Genomic DNA, 19,509 nt, shown 5'->3' on the forward strand with positions numbered 1-19,509 from the left:
CTATAGGCATCATTTCTATATTTCTAATTTCATCATTCAATTGATCATCTAATACACTCACTGTTCCATATCACTGTTATCTATATCCTCCTCGTCCTTTAAATACTCATTCTCTAAACCACTTTCTTCTCCGCTTTCGTTGTCTGTCAATTCATTTAGCAAACGAATAATATCATCTCACTCCATGTTATATTATCAAATAAAACTCGATGCACGAAAATTAAAATAATATGAAAATTAAAATGAAATGATAATAAAATAAAATAAAAATACAGGATAAAATGTCACGTGTATCAGTAACTCTACGATTATTTTACGTATATATTTTTAAGTTTTACAGTAACTATACGTAAAACTTACGTGTAGTGTTTTCGGTGATAAGGTTGTGTACGAAATGAAATGATAGATATGAAAAAAATGATTAAAATATATTGTTGTCAACTTATAAGAGATAGCATATCAGGAATTTCAAGTTCTTATGAACTATAAATACTGTGTTATCAAATATTGAATAAATCATGTACGTAAAATTTACCTACATTACCATTCTAGGGATAAATACATACTTTAGTATGCTACACTCATTATTTATTCAATTATTAAGTATATTTTTTTTTGTTAAAAGTCTTAATTTAATAACACCATACGCAGTACGTTGAGACACAAGTTATACGAATGATAAGTTAATAAATGCATCACCTTCAAACCTCTAAACTAAAATAAATCTTGTATACGGTAAAAGTCTATCAAATGTAAAAAATATCTACAATTGACAATAAAACATCGGTTTTTTAAATTAGTGGATAAGCTTATTTACGTTACATCCGCAATATTTTAGCTTCAATGCGAAGCTGAGAAGGTATTAAGTATATTATTTTTTTGTGTCTGTCACTACTTTTTTATTTATTTATTAACGTTTTATTTATATAAAAATTATAAAATTAAACATTATTTTTTACAAAAATAATTAAAATGGTGTCAGTTACTTATTTCTTTAAACATTAATCTGTTGTCCTGTTGTAAACCACAACTTGTCCCACTATAGGCCATTGAAGGACTACAATGAGACATTTTACAACTTTTTTTTTATAGCAAATAAATCTTACAAACATTTTAATTTAGAAACTATTAACCATTTTTTTTATAATTTGCAATTAGTCAAAAAAAAAAAATCAAATATCTTAAAAAATGGTTTGAAACAGAGCACTTTGAAAATTAAATATCTCATTGTGCTCCCCTTCACTAATTGTCTTGGATTATTATATTCACAAAATCAATTAATATTCGCTCATTCATTATGTTTCTTAATATTTATTATCAAGAGAAGCCAAGTTGTGGTGGTTGCGCCAAGTTATTTATTTGTGGTTAATTTAAAATTATTTTAGTAGAACTAATATTACTAAGTAACATGTTATATTTTTTATTTAAATTAACAGAAAAATTTCTAGTGACACTTAGTTAAAGTATTATTTGTTGATATAAACTAAGGTAAAGTTATTATAAATCCTCTAAATTATCAAATTAATTACATCTTATGCCAACATTTTAATCATCAATATAATTTATTTTAAGTAATGATAAGATATAAAAATACATGTTATTAAAATAAATTGAGACACATGACGCTCAAGTCACATCACAATTGTGATTAAAAATTAAGGAGGGATCATACATAGAGTGCGCCACATAATGTATAAAATAACGTTCAATGGTTAAGTCAATTGTATTGGTGTATAAAAATATGTTGATTCTAGAAAAAAATTGAAATAAAAATAACTTAAATAAATAGCTAAAACTTAAGGAACATTAAAAGTTTTATAAATAAATAATTTGGAATAAAATAGAGGTTTTCTTACAAACAAATTTGATGGATTGATAACAACTATAGAATAAGTACTTATTGAGCTATAAGTATTTTAATCCATAGAATGGATATGTAATACGGGTAGAGTATGCGTTATAAATATACCTGGTACAAGCTGTAAACAACTGTGATTTTTTTATTAAAAAGGTTTTTTTAACAAATTTTATTCAAGGCTATTCAATTATTATTTTAAGAGAAATCGATTGGTTAGCGTTAAAAGAATCACATTGTGTATACTCGAAACACGCATTGTAAAGTTTTTTTTTTTAACAAAACAAAATTTATAAAAGCAAGAAAATATTCATAAACAAAATAAAATAAATATTATAAAACATAAATAACAAATAAAATTCAAAATTTTTAAAAATCTCATCGTTCCACAAGACAAATATATCAACCAAAATTTGATAAACACATGTTATTATCGATAACCAAAAAATAGTGAAATTTGTTGATCACTAACTCGTTATACATTATTACATTGTTTGATAAAACATTAGCATGACTCAGTCAATGGGGGCATGTACCCTTGTGTCCTCTTTAAATATTCCATTGGGTCTAGCAAAACCATTATGATTTTATGGGAGACATTCGATGTAAGATGAAAACATGACGAAGATGTAGCTTTAGTCCCAGATGGTCAATTATAACGTCGAATACTGTATAACAAGATAAGACGAAGTATGAATATATATCAAGATTAGATATATAACATTAGCTTCGATTCGAAGATGAGAATTTTTAAACGGTTTATACAAATTTTTTATCAATAGAATATATTAGTAGAAAGAAATATTTCTCTAATTTATACAAATTCAAGCCAGGAAGGTTATATTTTTATAATAATAGGTATTCGGATAAAATCTGATTTGATTTAATCAAACTATTAATATATTGAAAGTCGAAGAAGTTTTCAAAGAAATATTAATGAAGTATTGTGGCACATACAGGATTTATTTTCTGAAAAAACTATGATTTAAAAAAAGTGTCCGTAATTCCTTGAATTATTCAGCAATTAGAACCATTGAAAAAATTTCGAATGGTTTGAGCTGTCTGTTTTTAATCAGAAAAATATAACCCATTAAAATAGTTTGTTTTTGGAAAAAAATGTCCAATTTTAAGTTACTAATTAAAAATATTTTTAGTTGATAAATCCATTTTATTGTTGTACCGATTTTTACCAGCTTATGAACAAAATACAATATTGGCGACTCGAATTTCCTCAATTCAGGGCTGGTTTATCTAACATTGGTGTCAAATTCATGTTGACAATATTGTATGACACACACTGCGATTGATTAAATATACGTGAGGCATAGTTGATCACTCATCCAGGGTCATGTAAAGGGAAAGGTATACGAGGGCAAGCGCCCTAGAGTGCTATAAAATATTTTTTTTGCATAAGGTGCATTTTGTTTAAAAATATTTTAAATAGAGGTGCCAAATATATGATTACCCAAGAGTGCCATTGACAGTTAGCACGATAGTGTTAGTTGTTACTTTTTATTTATTTGAAATCAATAACCTCAAGTTTAAAAGAGATTTTCGAATACGTAATTGAGTAAAATTATTATAATACACTTTTATATTACTTTGTTTTTACTATTGATAAAATTTTTCAGTTAATATAATGTATTTGTTTTTTATTTAAATACGAAATTCTTTCTTTAGTATTTGGATTATATCATTAGATTTTTATTAGTATCACGTATGTTTTATGGACGTGACTAACTTTATACACGTAAGCAAAAGTACATAATTATATTAACCACATGGTACATAAGTGTATATAAATGGTCTAGCGTACAAAAGTACATTTTTATAATATTTTTCAAGAACTTCAATTAAAAATTTTAATTTCTGTAAGCAGTGTCGGTAATAGGGAAGGATTTATGGGACATATTTTCAGGGCACCTTATTTAAGTAATAAAGTATTAAAAATTATTGAGCTGAACTAATTGACATTAATATTTTAATATACGTCCTTTAAATAAGGAATATGATTATATTGTAAAAATATTCTTATTTTTTGATTAGAAATTCATACAAACAAACTATACTACTGTACATTTTTAATGAGACTTATGTTTGAAAAATAGATATAGTACTAAATGAAAAATATATCATGTTGTTTTTTCCCCTATTATGATAAACATGTGTTGGTCCTGGGGCTTCATATTCCAAAATCCGGTCTTGTGAAAATGTTATGAATGGTATTATGTTTTTCAAATCACTACACAATTTAACTTATTTTAAAACTGCCTTGAAAGTGTGAATAGTGAGAAACGTTCAAATTATTTTAAAATAATTTCAATTTACAGTAGTTGGTTTGAGTTCACTATGAGACACGTGGCGATGGACGTACTGTTGTTAAAGTATTCACTCGTATGTTCACATTTTAGCCACTGGCCCCGTTACATCATTTTGAAACGCGATGTACGTGGGCTGTCTAAACACTTGAATGTTTAAGGCATCACTTAAAAAATAAACCTTTTTTTTTTCAAAATATGTGATCGCACCGACCATTATTATTTCTTAGATAGTTTTAAGGATAGAAAAAAGTAAAGTAGACTCAAGGACATAGACAATATTTGAGTTTATTAATTATAATAATATTCTTAGTAAGTAATAATAAGTGTATAATTTACTCTTAGAATCACTTATAGAATAAATAAAACGGTTATAAAAATTGTGTGCTATGCGTCAACCAAAATGAGTAAGTGAAATATTTTAGGCGTACTAAATCGATTAGATACATTTAATTTATCTGTGTCTCTCAAATATCAGAAATGTTGGTTCTGTTGATATAACATTATTTATTTTTGTATTCCTATTAGTTGGTTTTTTTACTTGATGTATTATGTAGCATTTGGAATTGTACAATTTTCTTTAGATATTTACACGTTAGAAATGCATCTAATACTTTTTAAGTTTTTCTTCTCTTCTTTAGTACTTTTAAATGATAACAAGATTTTGATTTATACTATAAGTCATTGAAATCAGTTATAATTGATAATTATTATTTGTTAAAGATGACTATAAACGTGCAAATAATTCAAATGCTTAAAATTTATCAATAATATGAGTTCACATCTGCTAGAAATGTTTTATTGAATATATTCTGTATTATTATTGTACGTAACTTTACTTAAATTTTCAGTTAAATTATGATTGATACTTTATTTGAGTATATTTGAGTGTGTGCAGTACATAAATAAGATCATTAGACAAAGTAAGTATTGAATATAAACGTTACATAGTTAATAATATATTAATCCTATTAATGTATTAATGTATTATTATAATTATACTTAACTTATTTTTTACGTTTTTAACATACGTAGTTTATTTTTAAATGTTTTCATTGTAAATATTATAGAATTATGCAATAGTAGTAATAAATTGATAAATATAATTGTTATTAAAAATAAAGTTGATAAGTTTAATAATAGTATATTTTTTTAAATGTAAGTATATATATCAGGGTTGCTACGTTTTAAACACTATTTGTTTAAAACACCAAAATGTCAAAATTTACATTGGTCTTATGGGACGTTTTAAATATTTAAAATTATTAATCTATGTTTAAACAAATATTTTTTAACAACCCTGATTGTTATATATATATATATAAATTTTTTTAAATCTCTGAAGTACAATAATATATAATAATAATATATAATAAAAGTATATGATTTAAATTTTTAATAAAAAAACAAAAGCAGATAAATTATAATTTAGATCTAGTGAAAAATACTACTGAAACATTAACGGTGTTTCTTGAACTGTGTAATCTTTCTGGTTAGTATTCACAATGATATTGTCTTCTTGTAGGAAATAAAACTCCCAGTATATGCTTTGACATTCTGCAAGAAGTAACGATATCATGTTGTGTAAGGAATAATAATAATAATAGATGATCGTACCTACATGGTCGTGAGCATCAAGAAAAACATACATTGATAAACGTTTATAAAATGTTATTCTAGTGTCGGACAAGTCCAACTGTTATAACAGTTACCAATAAATAATTTGTTTTGTTAAAAATTGTATTTTTAACATCATAGCTTCTACTCAAACTGAATTTAAACCAGTTGCTTAACTAAAGTATGCCCATCCTACAAAATCATCAATTACAAGTTTTCCATAGAATCTTTCGAATAAAGATACAAGATATCTTGCCATCGTAGTGGATCAATAAACAAAACGCAAGTCATTAACCTCCACATCGGGTAGGTTGATGCTGCCTCGGTGGTCGTTTCACAGATTGCATAATATCAACTATTTCCTACTTGTATCTACCAACCTGGTGCATTTTGTTCATTCTATGCTTATTAAAGGAAGTGGTTTTTTATCCAACCAATTCTCTGCATTCAGATGTTACATGAACTTGCTGGACATTAGCCTTGGCCGTGAGCACTCATATAAATAGGCCTGGGAAGAAAGTGAAAACAATAATCTTTCTCCGATAGTCTTTAAAACAGTTTCTGTAAAACCAAACCATGGGACTTCTAGTAAGTATTAAATAATAAATAATTGCACTATGAAAAATTTTCAATTATTTAAGTTTATACATTTCTTGATAAATAAAAACAATTATTTTATTTATAGAATGTGGTTTTTGATAATTTCGTACAATAAATTAAAAAAATCTAAATTTAAAATTTGTTTATAGAAAAATTACATGGCTAATTTTTCAAAATATACGGAATAGTTTTTAAGATTGTTTATTTGAACAAAAATTACAAAGTTTTGAAAGGAATTTTAAAAATATTTAATTTTTGAATTAAATACTTTCGTGAGATTTCTTTTGTACTAGATTAAAGTGTTTAAATTTAAATAAATTTTATTTTTAATCTATTAAAATAGAAGTTTGTCATTTTGGGATTATTTGTCACGTGCATAACAGCTCAATCAGCGAAAACAAAACCTCAAACGATTGTTAAATCATCAATAGATACAAAAGACACAATTCAAAAAAGAAATGATGCTGTAAAAATAGAATATATACCTATATATTTATATTCTAGAGAAAACTCGTTGGATGGCGATTACAATTACAGGTACGCACCATAGATAAATAGGTTACAATATTTTTAGTAATTTAAGTGTATTTTAAAGCTACTTTCTTTAATCAATAAATTAAAAGTAAAAATTACAGCTATTTTCAATAAGTATATGATATAGAATTTTTTAATTTGTAGAAACTTTTTATTAATATCTTTACACCTTCGAATTTTTTTAAAGAGAAAAATTAATTTTCGTCAGACTGTTTTTTAATATGCATAACATTAAGTGACTAAACTGTTTTCAGTTTTTTAAACCTTATTTTAATATAATACTAAATTATTTTGGCCTATAGAAGAAATATTATATCAGAAATATACCTTAAGAAAAACCTCTCTTTTTTTGATATTTATAATAAATTAAATCATTGAAATTTGCATAAAAATTAATTTTTAACTAAAAGACAATTATTGTATAAACCAATAAATATACATTGTAAATCACATTTTTATTACTTTTATTAATATTAAACTTTAGAGTTGAATAATTGAATTAATAAGTGTAAGTTGCTTGTATTATGTCATTTTATGTATGTGATAATTTAATAGTTTAATGCCAGAAGTCGTTGTAAAATAATTATAGTTTCTATAATAAAAATGTAATTCTTAATTTTTCCTCAACACTAAAAAATATTTAGTATTGCACACTAATTGAATATCCTTTTTATTCCGCTCAATATTTCAATTTTATTATTTCAATGACCTTCCTCGATTGTTTATCTTTGAAATCAAACTAGTATTATTTAAATTCAATTAAATTTTAGGAACTCAAATATGATTAGTTTTTTTTTATTAATGATTTCTTTCTACTTTTTATTATGATTTATAAGTCATACGTATTTTAATTCGTTTAAAATCAAAAATTATAATTATACTGTCTTATATTTATTTGTATTAATATTTTATAATTTTTAAATTAGTTATTGCTTTTTTTTACTTATTGATTATTTAACATTATAGGTACGAAACTGCGAACGGAATTTATGCTGAGGAACGTGGAGAAATTTTAAATAAAGGAACAAAAAATCAAGCAAATTCAGTCGTTGGCTCTTACAGATATACATCCCCAGATGGCACTCCTGTAGAAGTAACTTACACGGCCGGAGTTGATGGTTTTAGAGCTTATGGTACACATCTACCTACACCTTCAGCGTCTGCCGCTCTTGACAAGAGTTTATCACTCAAAGGAAATGCTCCATCTGCTTTATTTTCTAGGACGCAACTTCGGTCAATTGATTCTGTTCCAGTGAGTCATCCAGTTACTTTAGAAAAACAACAAGAGCTCGAAAAAGTAAATAATGTAGGACAACAACAAAACACATTTGTTGTAACAGAAGATCGCCGCGAAGTAGTAAAACCAGAGCAAGTTCGTGAGACAGAACCGGAGTATCAACAACAAGTGATATTAGATGACCGTTCAAGTGTAGAACAACAAAAACCTATTGACGTATCATCTACAAAAATTACTAAAGAATTTTATCCTACTGTGAGCGCTGATGATATTGGTTTGCGCGAAAAGTCCAATAGATATCAGTTAGTTCAAGAAGTACCTGTTCTGCAACCTAAAGGCTACAGTGAAGTGGAAACAGAATTGTCAAAAAAACAACAAACTCAGGTTGTACTACAAGATGTAGTTAGCGACCAAAAAGTTGAACCGTTTGGAACTTCTCAAACTTATATTGTCGGGCAACAACAGGTCGTGCTAAAAGGACCTGTTAGCCCATTATCTCAAGAAGTAGTTCAAGATGCTGTTAAGTCTGAAATTAATAAAAAATTTGAACCATATAGATCTTCTCAACATTTTAATGTTGAACAACCTCAAGCAGTGTTAACAGAACCTGTTAATCCATTAACTCCAGCTGTAGTTCAAGATGTTATAAAGTCTCAATCTGATCAAAAGTTGGATTCATTGAGATCTGTTCAACCAATCATTGTTAACAAACCAAATGTAGTACCTGAACAATCTCAGCTTACATCTGTTGTTCCAGTACTTCGTCCTTCATCAATTCAAGGAGTTGTAGCGCAGCCAAATCTTGTCCCGGTGCTTCAAAGGGTTTCTTCAATAGTGGACCAACAGCAAAGTAGCAAAGTTTCACCTAATTTAGTTGGTGTACAACGGTCAGTTTTATATAATCAACCAAGATCAAATAGTTTTGTGGGCCAGATTAATGTAGAACCACAATTATTGTGGCTTTTGCAACCTAATCAAGGACGTTTTTTACCATATCCTGTTGTACCCAGAACACTTGAACCGCCACGATATTAATGTTTCACGAGACACTAAAATGTATTTTGATTATTTACTTATTTATAAGTCTTCAGTATAATTTATTCATACAAGCCTGTTATGATAATTATTAATTTATACGGTTTCAACCATAATAATTTGTCGTTAAGATTATTAACTTATAATAAAAATCAACAAATGTTTAGTTGCTTAAAATTTTGTACATTTTGTTCTGTGTATACAAAGTTATCCTTTCGTCACTATTACAATAATGACAAATTACTAAAAAATATTCGATCGAAAAAATTGTTTGTGTACATTATGAGTAGGTGATTTTATAAGATATATCGAAGGTGTGTCTCTATTTAATATGACAATGCTTATATAATATTATGGATGCGCATTATAATTACATTATCCGTTTAGTAATTATAGAAACGTTTTGTAGGCGATATTTTACTGGTTAAAATGACTCATAAGGCTTTAACGATGTTGACAACAGAAACCTTCGAATAGATATTATCGCCCTGGTTATCATTTGGCACTACTTTTCCGTATTATTTTTAGTACTATATTAGTGCGATTTTTTTCAAGTCTGACCTTCATATTATCTCTGGATGCAATGTTATAGGTATATATATAATACATCAAAGTATGGTCAAGAGTTTGTGCGCATCCCAGTTACTCAAAAACCAGTCCTAAGTACTTAAAAATAATTACGTTATCTTTTTTCTGTTTTTTGAGTAACTGATATCACGCACATACAATATTATAACATTTTTTTAAAGACGTATCAGCGTTCAAAGTGTGTCAACGATATTGCGAGTACTAGTTTGATTTTATTAAATGGTTCGATTGCTGATTTTTCATGATGCCTTAGGCATCCGTGATTTACCGTTTCAAAAGCACTCAGTAAGAAAAAGTGGAAACTGCTTGTATATTCGCCCTTCGACGAAGCAGCTTCGTAATAGTAGTTTTTACTATTATTTAAGTATTAATTTTTTTATGCACTCGATTTTTAGTGATACGTGAACTTAATTTCTTTAAGTGGGTGGTTAACTTTTCATTCGACATAAGTATATTATAATTATTTTATATAAAACAGAATGTAATCTGCCTTTAACTATCGGGTACATTTGTTTTCAAATTTAGCACACTAACCTTGGTAAATGTGTAACTAATGACGATAGAATATAAAAAACTGTTTCACAAAATCACGACTACTTTTATGTACTGTTTTTATTTTTGTAGAATGAAATAGGTATAAACACAAAACTTATAATAACTAGTAAGAATTCAGAATTGTTGTTATAAAATGACAAATTGCAATACTTGTATGTGTAATAAAACATTAGTAATTTATAAAATCATGTATTGTGCATTGTTTTTTAAGTAGTAAATCATCTAATTGATTATTGTATTTCGACAGAAAGAAATAATAAATACATTATAATGAAAATTATTTGAAATAACCCAAAACAAATAAAATCATATTGCCTTTAAACTCAGTCGGTTGGATTGAGTGCGTTGCAAAAAAAAAGTATTTAACATTTTGTGTACCATGTTCCACAAGGAAAACTTTTCTTGACTTAATTGAAAGTAATTATTTTATGTCTAACTAAAATTTTATTTGCCTTATTGTTTTTTTAACTTTAATATAAGTTATTATTTATTAAAGACAATTTAAGAATTTATTTCCTATATTTAGGCACACTGAAGGAAGGAATTCTTTTGTGTAATAAAGACGACTTTGTTGAATGAATTTGTTTTTTAAGTAAATACAAAAGTATAAAAAAAAATATTTTCCCAGTCAATAATACAGAAGTCATATATGTGTTATTATGTATCATTTATAAAAAAAAATTCATAAAGTATCATGTTAATGTTGATTTTTGATAAATATTTTAGCAAATAAACTTAACTTAAGGTCATTCAATAATTTGCGTTTAATTCCGCCTTATGGTATTAAATATATATTTTTGTAAATATCTATATCGAATTTTTGTAGGAAAAAATCAAGTCACGACAGGGATTATTCGAAATATAAGAAACAATTCATTTTATGATAGATTTAGAGGTTTACTTCAATAAAAGCAAGATATATAAATTATTTTAATAATAAAAAAATGATGATTATCATGATTCATCGAAGAATTAATAACATATTTTCCTTTTATGTTGTCACGGTTTACCGTGATATCCGCTACAACTAAACTTGAATTGTTCATTTACAACAAAACTTTAACTTTCAAATATTTTATTGTGTATGATTTAAAAATTGATACATTGTATAATAATTTAATGCAATACATTTTTACAATACAAGTATAAGTATTTTAAATTAGTTAGTAAGGTGTTAGTGGTTAGTGGTTTTAAATAATGACACTAGTTTATTTGTTTGTGTAACAATTTGTTTCTATATGTACTGTGATTTATAAAATACACTACCTTTCTTATTTTTATTAAATAATGATTGTTTCATAAAAATTTGATTCATTTTTATGAAATTTATTTTAAGAAAAAAAATATTTTAGATTTTAGGGGTAACTTTTGAAAGTTAAATGAGTAAATTAATAAATAAATAATTTTTGTCTATTAAATGGGGAATCGATTTTAATAAAATTTTGACTGGTCGATAACCGGTTTTGTATTATTATTTTTTGAGTTAATGTAATTTTTAATTATAGGTGATAAGGGATGCCACGTAGATGAATTCTGTATTTTATGGTAAAAATAGAGCATCACTAATAATTACACCGTTCCTCACCTTTACTAACTCTTTAATAATTAATATCTCAAAAAGTATTATTAAAAACTGGTTATTGAACAGTTAACATTTTATTTAAACTATTCTCTATTCAATAGTAAAATATGACAATAGGCTTCCTTTTACTTTCAAAAGTTACTCCTTCTATCCTTAAAAATAATTTTTATTTAAAATTAACTTGATATATCTGTGGCTCATAAGAATATATTGAATATATTTTGAATGTATTATGAAATGAAATACTATTATCTAATATCATAGCATTATCTTTATCTTAAGTAATGTATTATGTATATATTATAATAGCTTGATAATATTCTATTTCACTGTATCATATTATTGATTTTAATTTGATAATAAATAGGTTTTTAAATCGTGCCGGAAAAATGAGTAATCTGAACTTTAATAGATCATTTTAGTCGATTGAACAAACAATGAAATACATGTTTCATGATCATATTTTTGGTATTACCATCATTAGTCATAGATTTATTTAAAGTTATGATTTCTAGATTGCTATATGAATATTCATCAAATTTATTTAAATTAATCATAATCATTAATTAAAATAGTTTAATCAATGTCATAATATCTTAAGTGACTCTATGGAGAAGACGGTTTGAGTAAAATCATTCGATACATTAACACTTTTATAGGTAATCATTATTATTGTACTAAATGGGAGAAAAGATTCTATTTGTCTATTATAATTTTGATTTTGTATATCAACGAAAACAAAATATTTATCGAATATAATTTGATTTTTGACATATTAATTTAAAATATCATATAAACAGTTTTTATTTTAAAAATATAAAATTTTCTAATTATATCTACTATTAATAAATTATTTTTTGTTTTTGAATATGCTATAGGATCAAATCGTCAAATAACTCATATTATTTTTCTTTTATTTATAAAAATTGCATCTTAATAACTTATTTTAGAATAAATAAATAAATTAATATTAAGAAAATTATTTCAATGTTAACATTTGTGGTACGCTAACAGCTTATATTAAATGATTACTTTTATTAATTGACCAGATCACCAATATTACGCTTATACTCATCTTAACTACATGTAATTTTTGAATGAAGTGTTGAGTTAATAATATTTATGGTAGTTTATACTAAAATGAGAGGGAAGTCTTTTTTTATTTTTACAGTGTTTAAACGCTAAATTTATTTTATTGAAGAATTTGGCGTCAAACAAAAAGGAGTGACGTCAACGAAAAGGCATTGCCTTAGATTATAAGATGATGATGATGATGACAGTATTTAACAATAAATTATTTGTTTTCGATTTACGTTATCAACAAAATATTAATTTATTCAATTTCATGGTCCTTATTTAATCTACTTTTGTTTTTTTGGTTGATATTTAAAATATTTTTTTACAAAAAAAAGATCAAAATTAAATTTTTTTTCATTTTTTACCGCCGCCCCCTAATATGAGTTTTAAATATGCCTCTGTGTAGTATATACATAGTTTTTACTGGATTGTATGATTAAGTGGGATATATGTTATATGAGAATATTACAATTACTTTTAAATTAACTACATGCTTTATTTTGAAATTTATGTCAATGCGCAGACTTACAAATCATGTTATGAGCTTGAACATTGATTTATTAATTGATACAACAAAGAAATTTATTTCAAGTTTCAAAATTAAAAAATACTAATTAAAAGCTAAAAATTGAAAAATTTTTTTTATAGATTTAATGGCATCACATTAAAATTTTTTTAATTAAATAGCAAGGTCGTACAAAAACAGACTAATGTTTATTTTCTATTCAATAATACCATAGTCACGAACTAATTAAAAAATATATATAATTCTCCGATCATTAGCTCATCACATGAGTTAGATTTATTGACTTTCGTATGATTTACTTTACAAAAAGAGATCATGTTGTAATTTATAAAACAAGCCGAGCAATGGCTTTTTAATTAACTAAAAACATAAATTTGTTAAAATGAATACACTGTATATACTATCCTCTTGCTAAATTTTAACTCTATTTATGTTTTATGTATATAAAATTAATAATATCCATTCTGATATTATAATGGAGTGTCATAATTTATCATGTAGAACTGAGTCATATGCTAGCTTATCACTAGTAAGAACTTATTGATTAATTACCAACTGATAAAAAAGTAAACGGCGACGTCCTACACCTGCCACCCGAATGCGGCCGTACTAATTAGTTTATTTCTTGTCGTGTCTAGCATGTCATACTAAAGTCATTGTAAATCAAAATCCTATGAACTTAGATCACAAGATGGAGGGAGTAAATAGTTTAACACCACCTTCGCGCTGTTCAGCTGTATTATTCTCAGTAAGGTACTACATCATTGTATTAGTATATATACGATCGTGGGTACAGTTTCATTGTCAGTTCAGAAATATCCGTTGTAGTTAATTTTAAGTTACTCGATTTTAGTGCAACTCCCACACACCAATATATTACCATCATGAAGGCTGTAAGTTATAAGTTTGCATATTTTAAACAACAAAACGGACAATTTTTTAAACTTAAATGTCTTTATAAATCATACAATTTATGATCTTATAATAATAAGATTTAATATTGATAATTAAATTATAGAAACCATTTTCTTAAATTTATGTATTTTAAGTTCAATTTTTTATCCATTGACATTTTATTATCCAGTTAAAGGGTATAAGTTTCGTTCTTTATTAAACTGTGTGTAATTGAAAGGGTGCAAGTTCATTTTTAAGACTTTTTATTAACTAAATACTATATTTTTTAAAAATTTATTCTGGTTTTAAATTAATTCAAAATTGTTAGCTAAACTTATACAATTTTAAGCGATGATATTTTAACTAAAATTAAAAGTAGCTATAAGGTCGACAAATAAAACGATAAGAATTGTATCTTACATTGCTTTAAGTTTGTTTACGGAACTGTGTATTGAAGGACAACGGGTCTAATAGTCTGGTCCTCAATATTAACTACATAAAAATAGATATCTTCTTAAAATAGATGAAACGATATTATTTGTAAGAAAACAATATCTTAATATTATCATTTTTAAAAAATAATGATATTTAAATTTTTCTCGTTAATTTATGTAATATTTATGTGATATGTAATATAAACAAATAAAAATACTATCCAATTGAATCATTGGAAATTCATAATATTAGAATAACAAATACAAATCAATTATATATTACATTAGTTCAAAAACATTCCATTAGTAAAGATTTTTCACGATTTCTCTCTTATGCTTAATCTAAAATTTGGTTTAATCTTTGCATCATTTCTTCCCACCTTAACAATTGATTATTACTTTAATTGTTTATTAAAGTACCTGTTAAGTATGAGACGTTAAAATGTTCGTATCACAGAAAAAATTATTAATTATTAATTTATTATAATAATAATAAATATATTTTTTAAACATGATATTACATAATGAATATTGACAACTTGTGGCTAATATGATTTAAAATTATAATTATAGTAAAAATATTAATTTAATATTAAAAAATATAAAACATATTTAACTTAAAACACTCAAAATTTTATAAAAATTTATCGCAATTTTTGAAGTCGATTATTGCGAATAAGCTATATAAATAATATGCTTAAGAATAGCTTACGCAAAATTTATAAGTTTGATACATTCCATATATTTAAGAAGATAATATTTAGTGCTTGTCATATAATATATTCATGAGTTATAATTATATATATATATATATATAAAAATAAAAAAACTCCGCCCTTTTACAATTTTATAAATTAAATACTATTGCAGAGGCGGGGTCAAATTAGACTCGTTTGAAGAAGTTGATAAATTCATGGCCATCATACAGGTGTAATGATTTTTAGAGTTCAATGTCTCATAAAATGCAAAATAATATGGTCTTAAAAAATAAATGTATATTTGTAAATTTAAGATATTGTAAAAAATTATTTAGAGGTTTATTTTAATTAATTTTTAGGAAATATTGTTATAAAAATTAAATAGTACAATTCCATTGAGACTAATAATCACTCCAGAGCAATATTTAAATTTATTCATACAAGGTTTAATATATGCTTTACTTTTATAGTTGAATAAAGATTCGTGCAATTTGTGTGTGTTAAATATTTTATTTCAATTAAAATAATATTCTGAATATTAGTGACTATTACACTATTTAATATATCTTCTCTTATACTGCAACAATACTTATATTAAAATTTGAACAATTTTAATTTCAATCATTAATGATATAATAATGGTTTTTGAACATTATTCCTATGTATTTTTTTTTGGAGGGCTTGTAATGTTATTGTGAATTATTAAAAAAATAATAATAACCTATTGTATTTAAAGATACAATTCAATTTTGTTTTTGATCATCGTTATAATGTTTTAAAACTAAGATTCGCTTTGTTGCACTATAAATGACGATATACTATCATATGATACATTAAAAAATAAATAAATATAATGTAACTCAATTCTATTGTATTGTTTTGACACAGTATTTTTTGTTGCGTAGTAAACAGAAAGAGATTCTAAGTATTATTTTTGGAAAAAGAATTTAAATGTTTTTTATTTTCAAGTTCTTTTTCATTACTAGGTTGGCCCAGCACTTTATTAAACTTTATGGCGAGTTTGAACTGTTTGTGAAATTCATTGAAATAATATGTTGCCTATTCTCAAATTTTAAGGAATAAACTTAAACATTAATATTATTTAAGATATCAAAAACCAACCAATTTCTTGCATATCTTTAAATATTTAAGAGATATAAAAAATTATATTGAGTATTGAAAAATAACAGTTCCAAGTGACTTAAAAGTTAGTAGTTTTTTCAATAATTTATTATAACTGTAAACATTCAGTGGGATAAAAATAATAAATCTGATAAAATGTAAATGCGAAATCAGTAAAAAAAGTATGAATATCTTACAAAATATTTCGTGAGCTTCATTAATTGTTTACGTACAAAATAAAACATACCTAATGTTACAAAACAAGTCTAGTTAGTTGTTTAGCCATCTAGCATTTTAATTTTTAAAACAATTAAATTAAATAAAACATTTTTTTTAATGTATAAACAATTTTAAAATTATATGGTTAAGCTATAGCATTGTTGTAGATGAATAACTGGGAGGGAAGGCTTAGTCCATTTAAATTTAAAAAAAAAATCATATACATTTTATATAAAATCCATTTTAAGGAAGGCAGAAATGAGATATAGCCGTTTTAAAAAACTATTAAATTACCTAAAACCACCTTATTCCTATGTATAGTAGTTAATTAATTAGTAGAAATTAATGGTTATTAATAAATAATATAAATATTCATTTAAATAAAGAAAACAAAAATTATTTATACATAAATGGTGACGAAGATACTTTTTTCTGTTATATTAATTCTATAGTTATGTTCATTCAAATACAAATTTAAAAATCAAAAGAACAATTTACTTAACTATTATGCTAATGTAAATAATAATTTTATTTTTCAGTTTATTATCATAGCATTTGTCGCTTATATAGTGGCTAAAACTCAAGGCTATGAATCTAAAGCTTATTCTGGATACGGAACCTCAACTACACCATCTTTGTCAGCTGCATCATACCAAAAAAATAGTGTATCATATCCAAAATCTTTGTCTTCATATCCAACATATTCTACAGGAACTTCATCTGCTTATAAATCTAGTGTCAGGCAAAATCAACTATCTTATTTAGCTCCATCGGCACCTGTTTTTATTCAACAATCTGGTATTCAGTCTGGTTATCAGCCTGCAGTATTATTTGGCTATCCGTCAAATATTCAATCAAATTATCAACCAGGTTATCAGTCAGGGATTTCGGCTTACCAACCTACTGCAGTACCTCCATCTTACTTAAAAAACTCACAATTTGTATACCAATCTAATGTTTCACCCGCAATAATCCACAAATTTGGCGGTTCTTCTTTGCAATCTACGCCTGTTGTGTCTTCTTTTAAAAAAAATTCAAAGTTAAATTATCAGTCCACCTTGTCTCCTTATAACTCAAAATCGTCTACTAGTGCTGCATTGTTAAATCCATCATTTACTTCTCCACAATATCAATCTCAACATTTCCAACAATCTGGACAGCGAAATTTACAAAAACCTTCATCATCTTCGTTTTTATACCAAAAACCTATCTCTAATACTGAATTGCTTAAAGCTTCTTCTGATTCCTCCGATTTATACAAACCTGCAGAAAATGGATTTAATGCTTTTGCGCCAGGAAACATTGCCGGGCCAGAAGAAGTCACTCCAATTTTGTCTCAGAATAGTCAACAAAATTTAGGAGATGGATCTTATTCATATAGGTGGTTACAACTGCTATACTGATTGATTATATTGTCACATAAGTTAATATATTATTTAACAAACATTTATATTTTAGCTATGAAACAGGTAATGGTATTTCGGCCTCTGAATACGGACAATTAAAGCCAGGTGGTCCAGAAGGAATTCAATCAGTTTATGGATCATATAGTTATCCAGGTGAAGATGGAAAAATAATTACCATTACATATACTGCCGATGAAAATGGATTTGTTGCAAAAGGAGATCATCTACCGACATCACCTCCAATTCCAGCGGAAATCCTTCAATCTTTAGAGCAAAATGCTGCAGAAGAAGCTGCTCAACAGCAGAGTTCGTATGGACAAAACGGTAGTTCAGCTCCATATAGTCAAGAATCTGAAGTCTACAACCAAGCACCAAATACTGGTTCTTATGGACAAATTTCTGCTTCTAGAGCTTATGGACAAACATCTAACATAAATGCACACAGACAAAACCCATTTTCTGGATCATACAACCAACCAACAATTAATGCACATTACTTCCAGTCATCCACATCTGCCCCAAGAACTTCAATATACTAGAGATCTCAAAGTATTTCACAATATGGAACAGATTCCTTCGAATAAGCAAAGATTGGTTTATTGTATGGAAAAGTTTCAACTAACAATGAAGACTACAAAATCCAGCAAAACAAACCAAACTCAACGAGCAGCTAACTATAAGAAACACAAAATTTTCATTTATTAATGCTAATTTTCACAGGATATTAAATATTACGTATAATAATATATTATTATTTATTTTATTTTATTTGTAATTCATTAAGTTATTGTTTTTAAAATAAAAATTTTACTTGTTTTTTTTTTAAATTTAGAGTGTAATAGTTTTGTGATTATTTGACATGAATTTAAATGTTAAATTTTATTTTAAATTAAAAATCCCAAAGGAATTTTAATGGATTGAAGCATATCAGTGGTTGGCTAATGGGTAAAATACATTGGTGCGACTTGATATTTTTCCTTTTTCTCTTTTACAATATTCTTCATTTAAAAATGATATAACAGGGCCATTGCTAAAAAATTTCAATAGATATCTATATGTATTTATACAATTTTTTATTATTAATTTATATAAATCTTTTTGAGTAAGTTCCAAACTAAAATCATAAATAAATAAGTTTTTTGTACAAGTTTCACATCACTAAATTAAAGCGTTTAAATCTGACGACCGAATAGAGCAATTATTCAAACTGAG

At 25.7% G+C, this 19,509-nt stretch overlaps 1 protein-coding gene across 1 annotated transcript; it reads left to right on the forward strand.

The window, feature by feature from the left end:
• Positions 1–5,824: 5,824 nt before the first annotated feature.
• Positions 5,825–19,124, forward strand: LOC126910561 (uncharacterized). The gene is made up of 5 exons (XM_050693219.1): positions 5,825–6,378; positions 6,734–6,927; positions 7,891–9,193; positions 17,431–18,272; positions 18,350–19,124. Exons 1-5 carry the CDS (start codon positions 6,367–6,369, stop codon positions 18,834–18,836), a joined length of 2,838 nt encoding a protein of 945 aa, XP_050549176.1. The 5' UTR covers positions 5,825–6,366; the 3' UTR covers positions 18,837–19,124.
• Positions 19,125–19,509: the final 385 nt, after the last annotated feature.

This window comes from Daktulosphaira vitifoliae, unplaced genomic scaffold, assembly GCF_025091365.1.
Source record: "Daktulosphaira vitifoliae isolate Bord-2020 unplaced genomic scaffold, ASM2509136v1 Scaffold_1, whole genome shotgun sequence".
NCBI lineage: Eukaryota > Metazoa > Arthropoda > Insecta > Hemiptera > Phylloxeridae > Daktulosphaira > Daktulosphaira vitifoliae.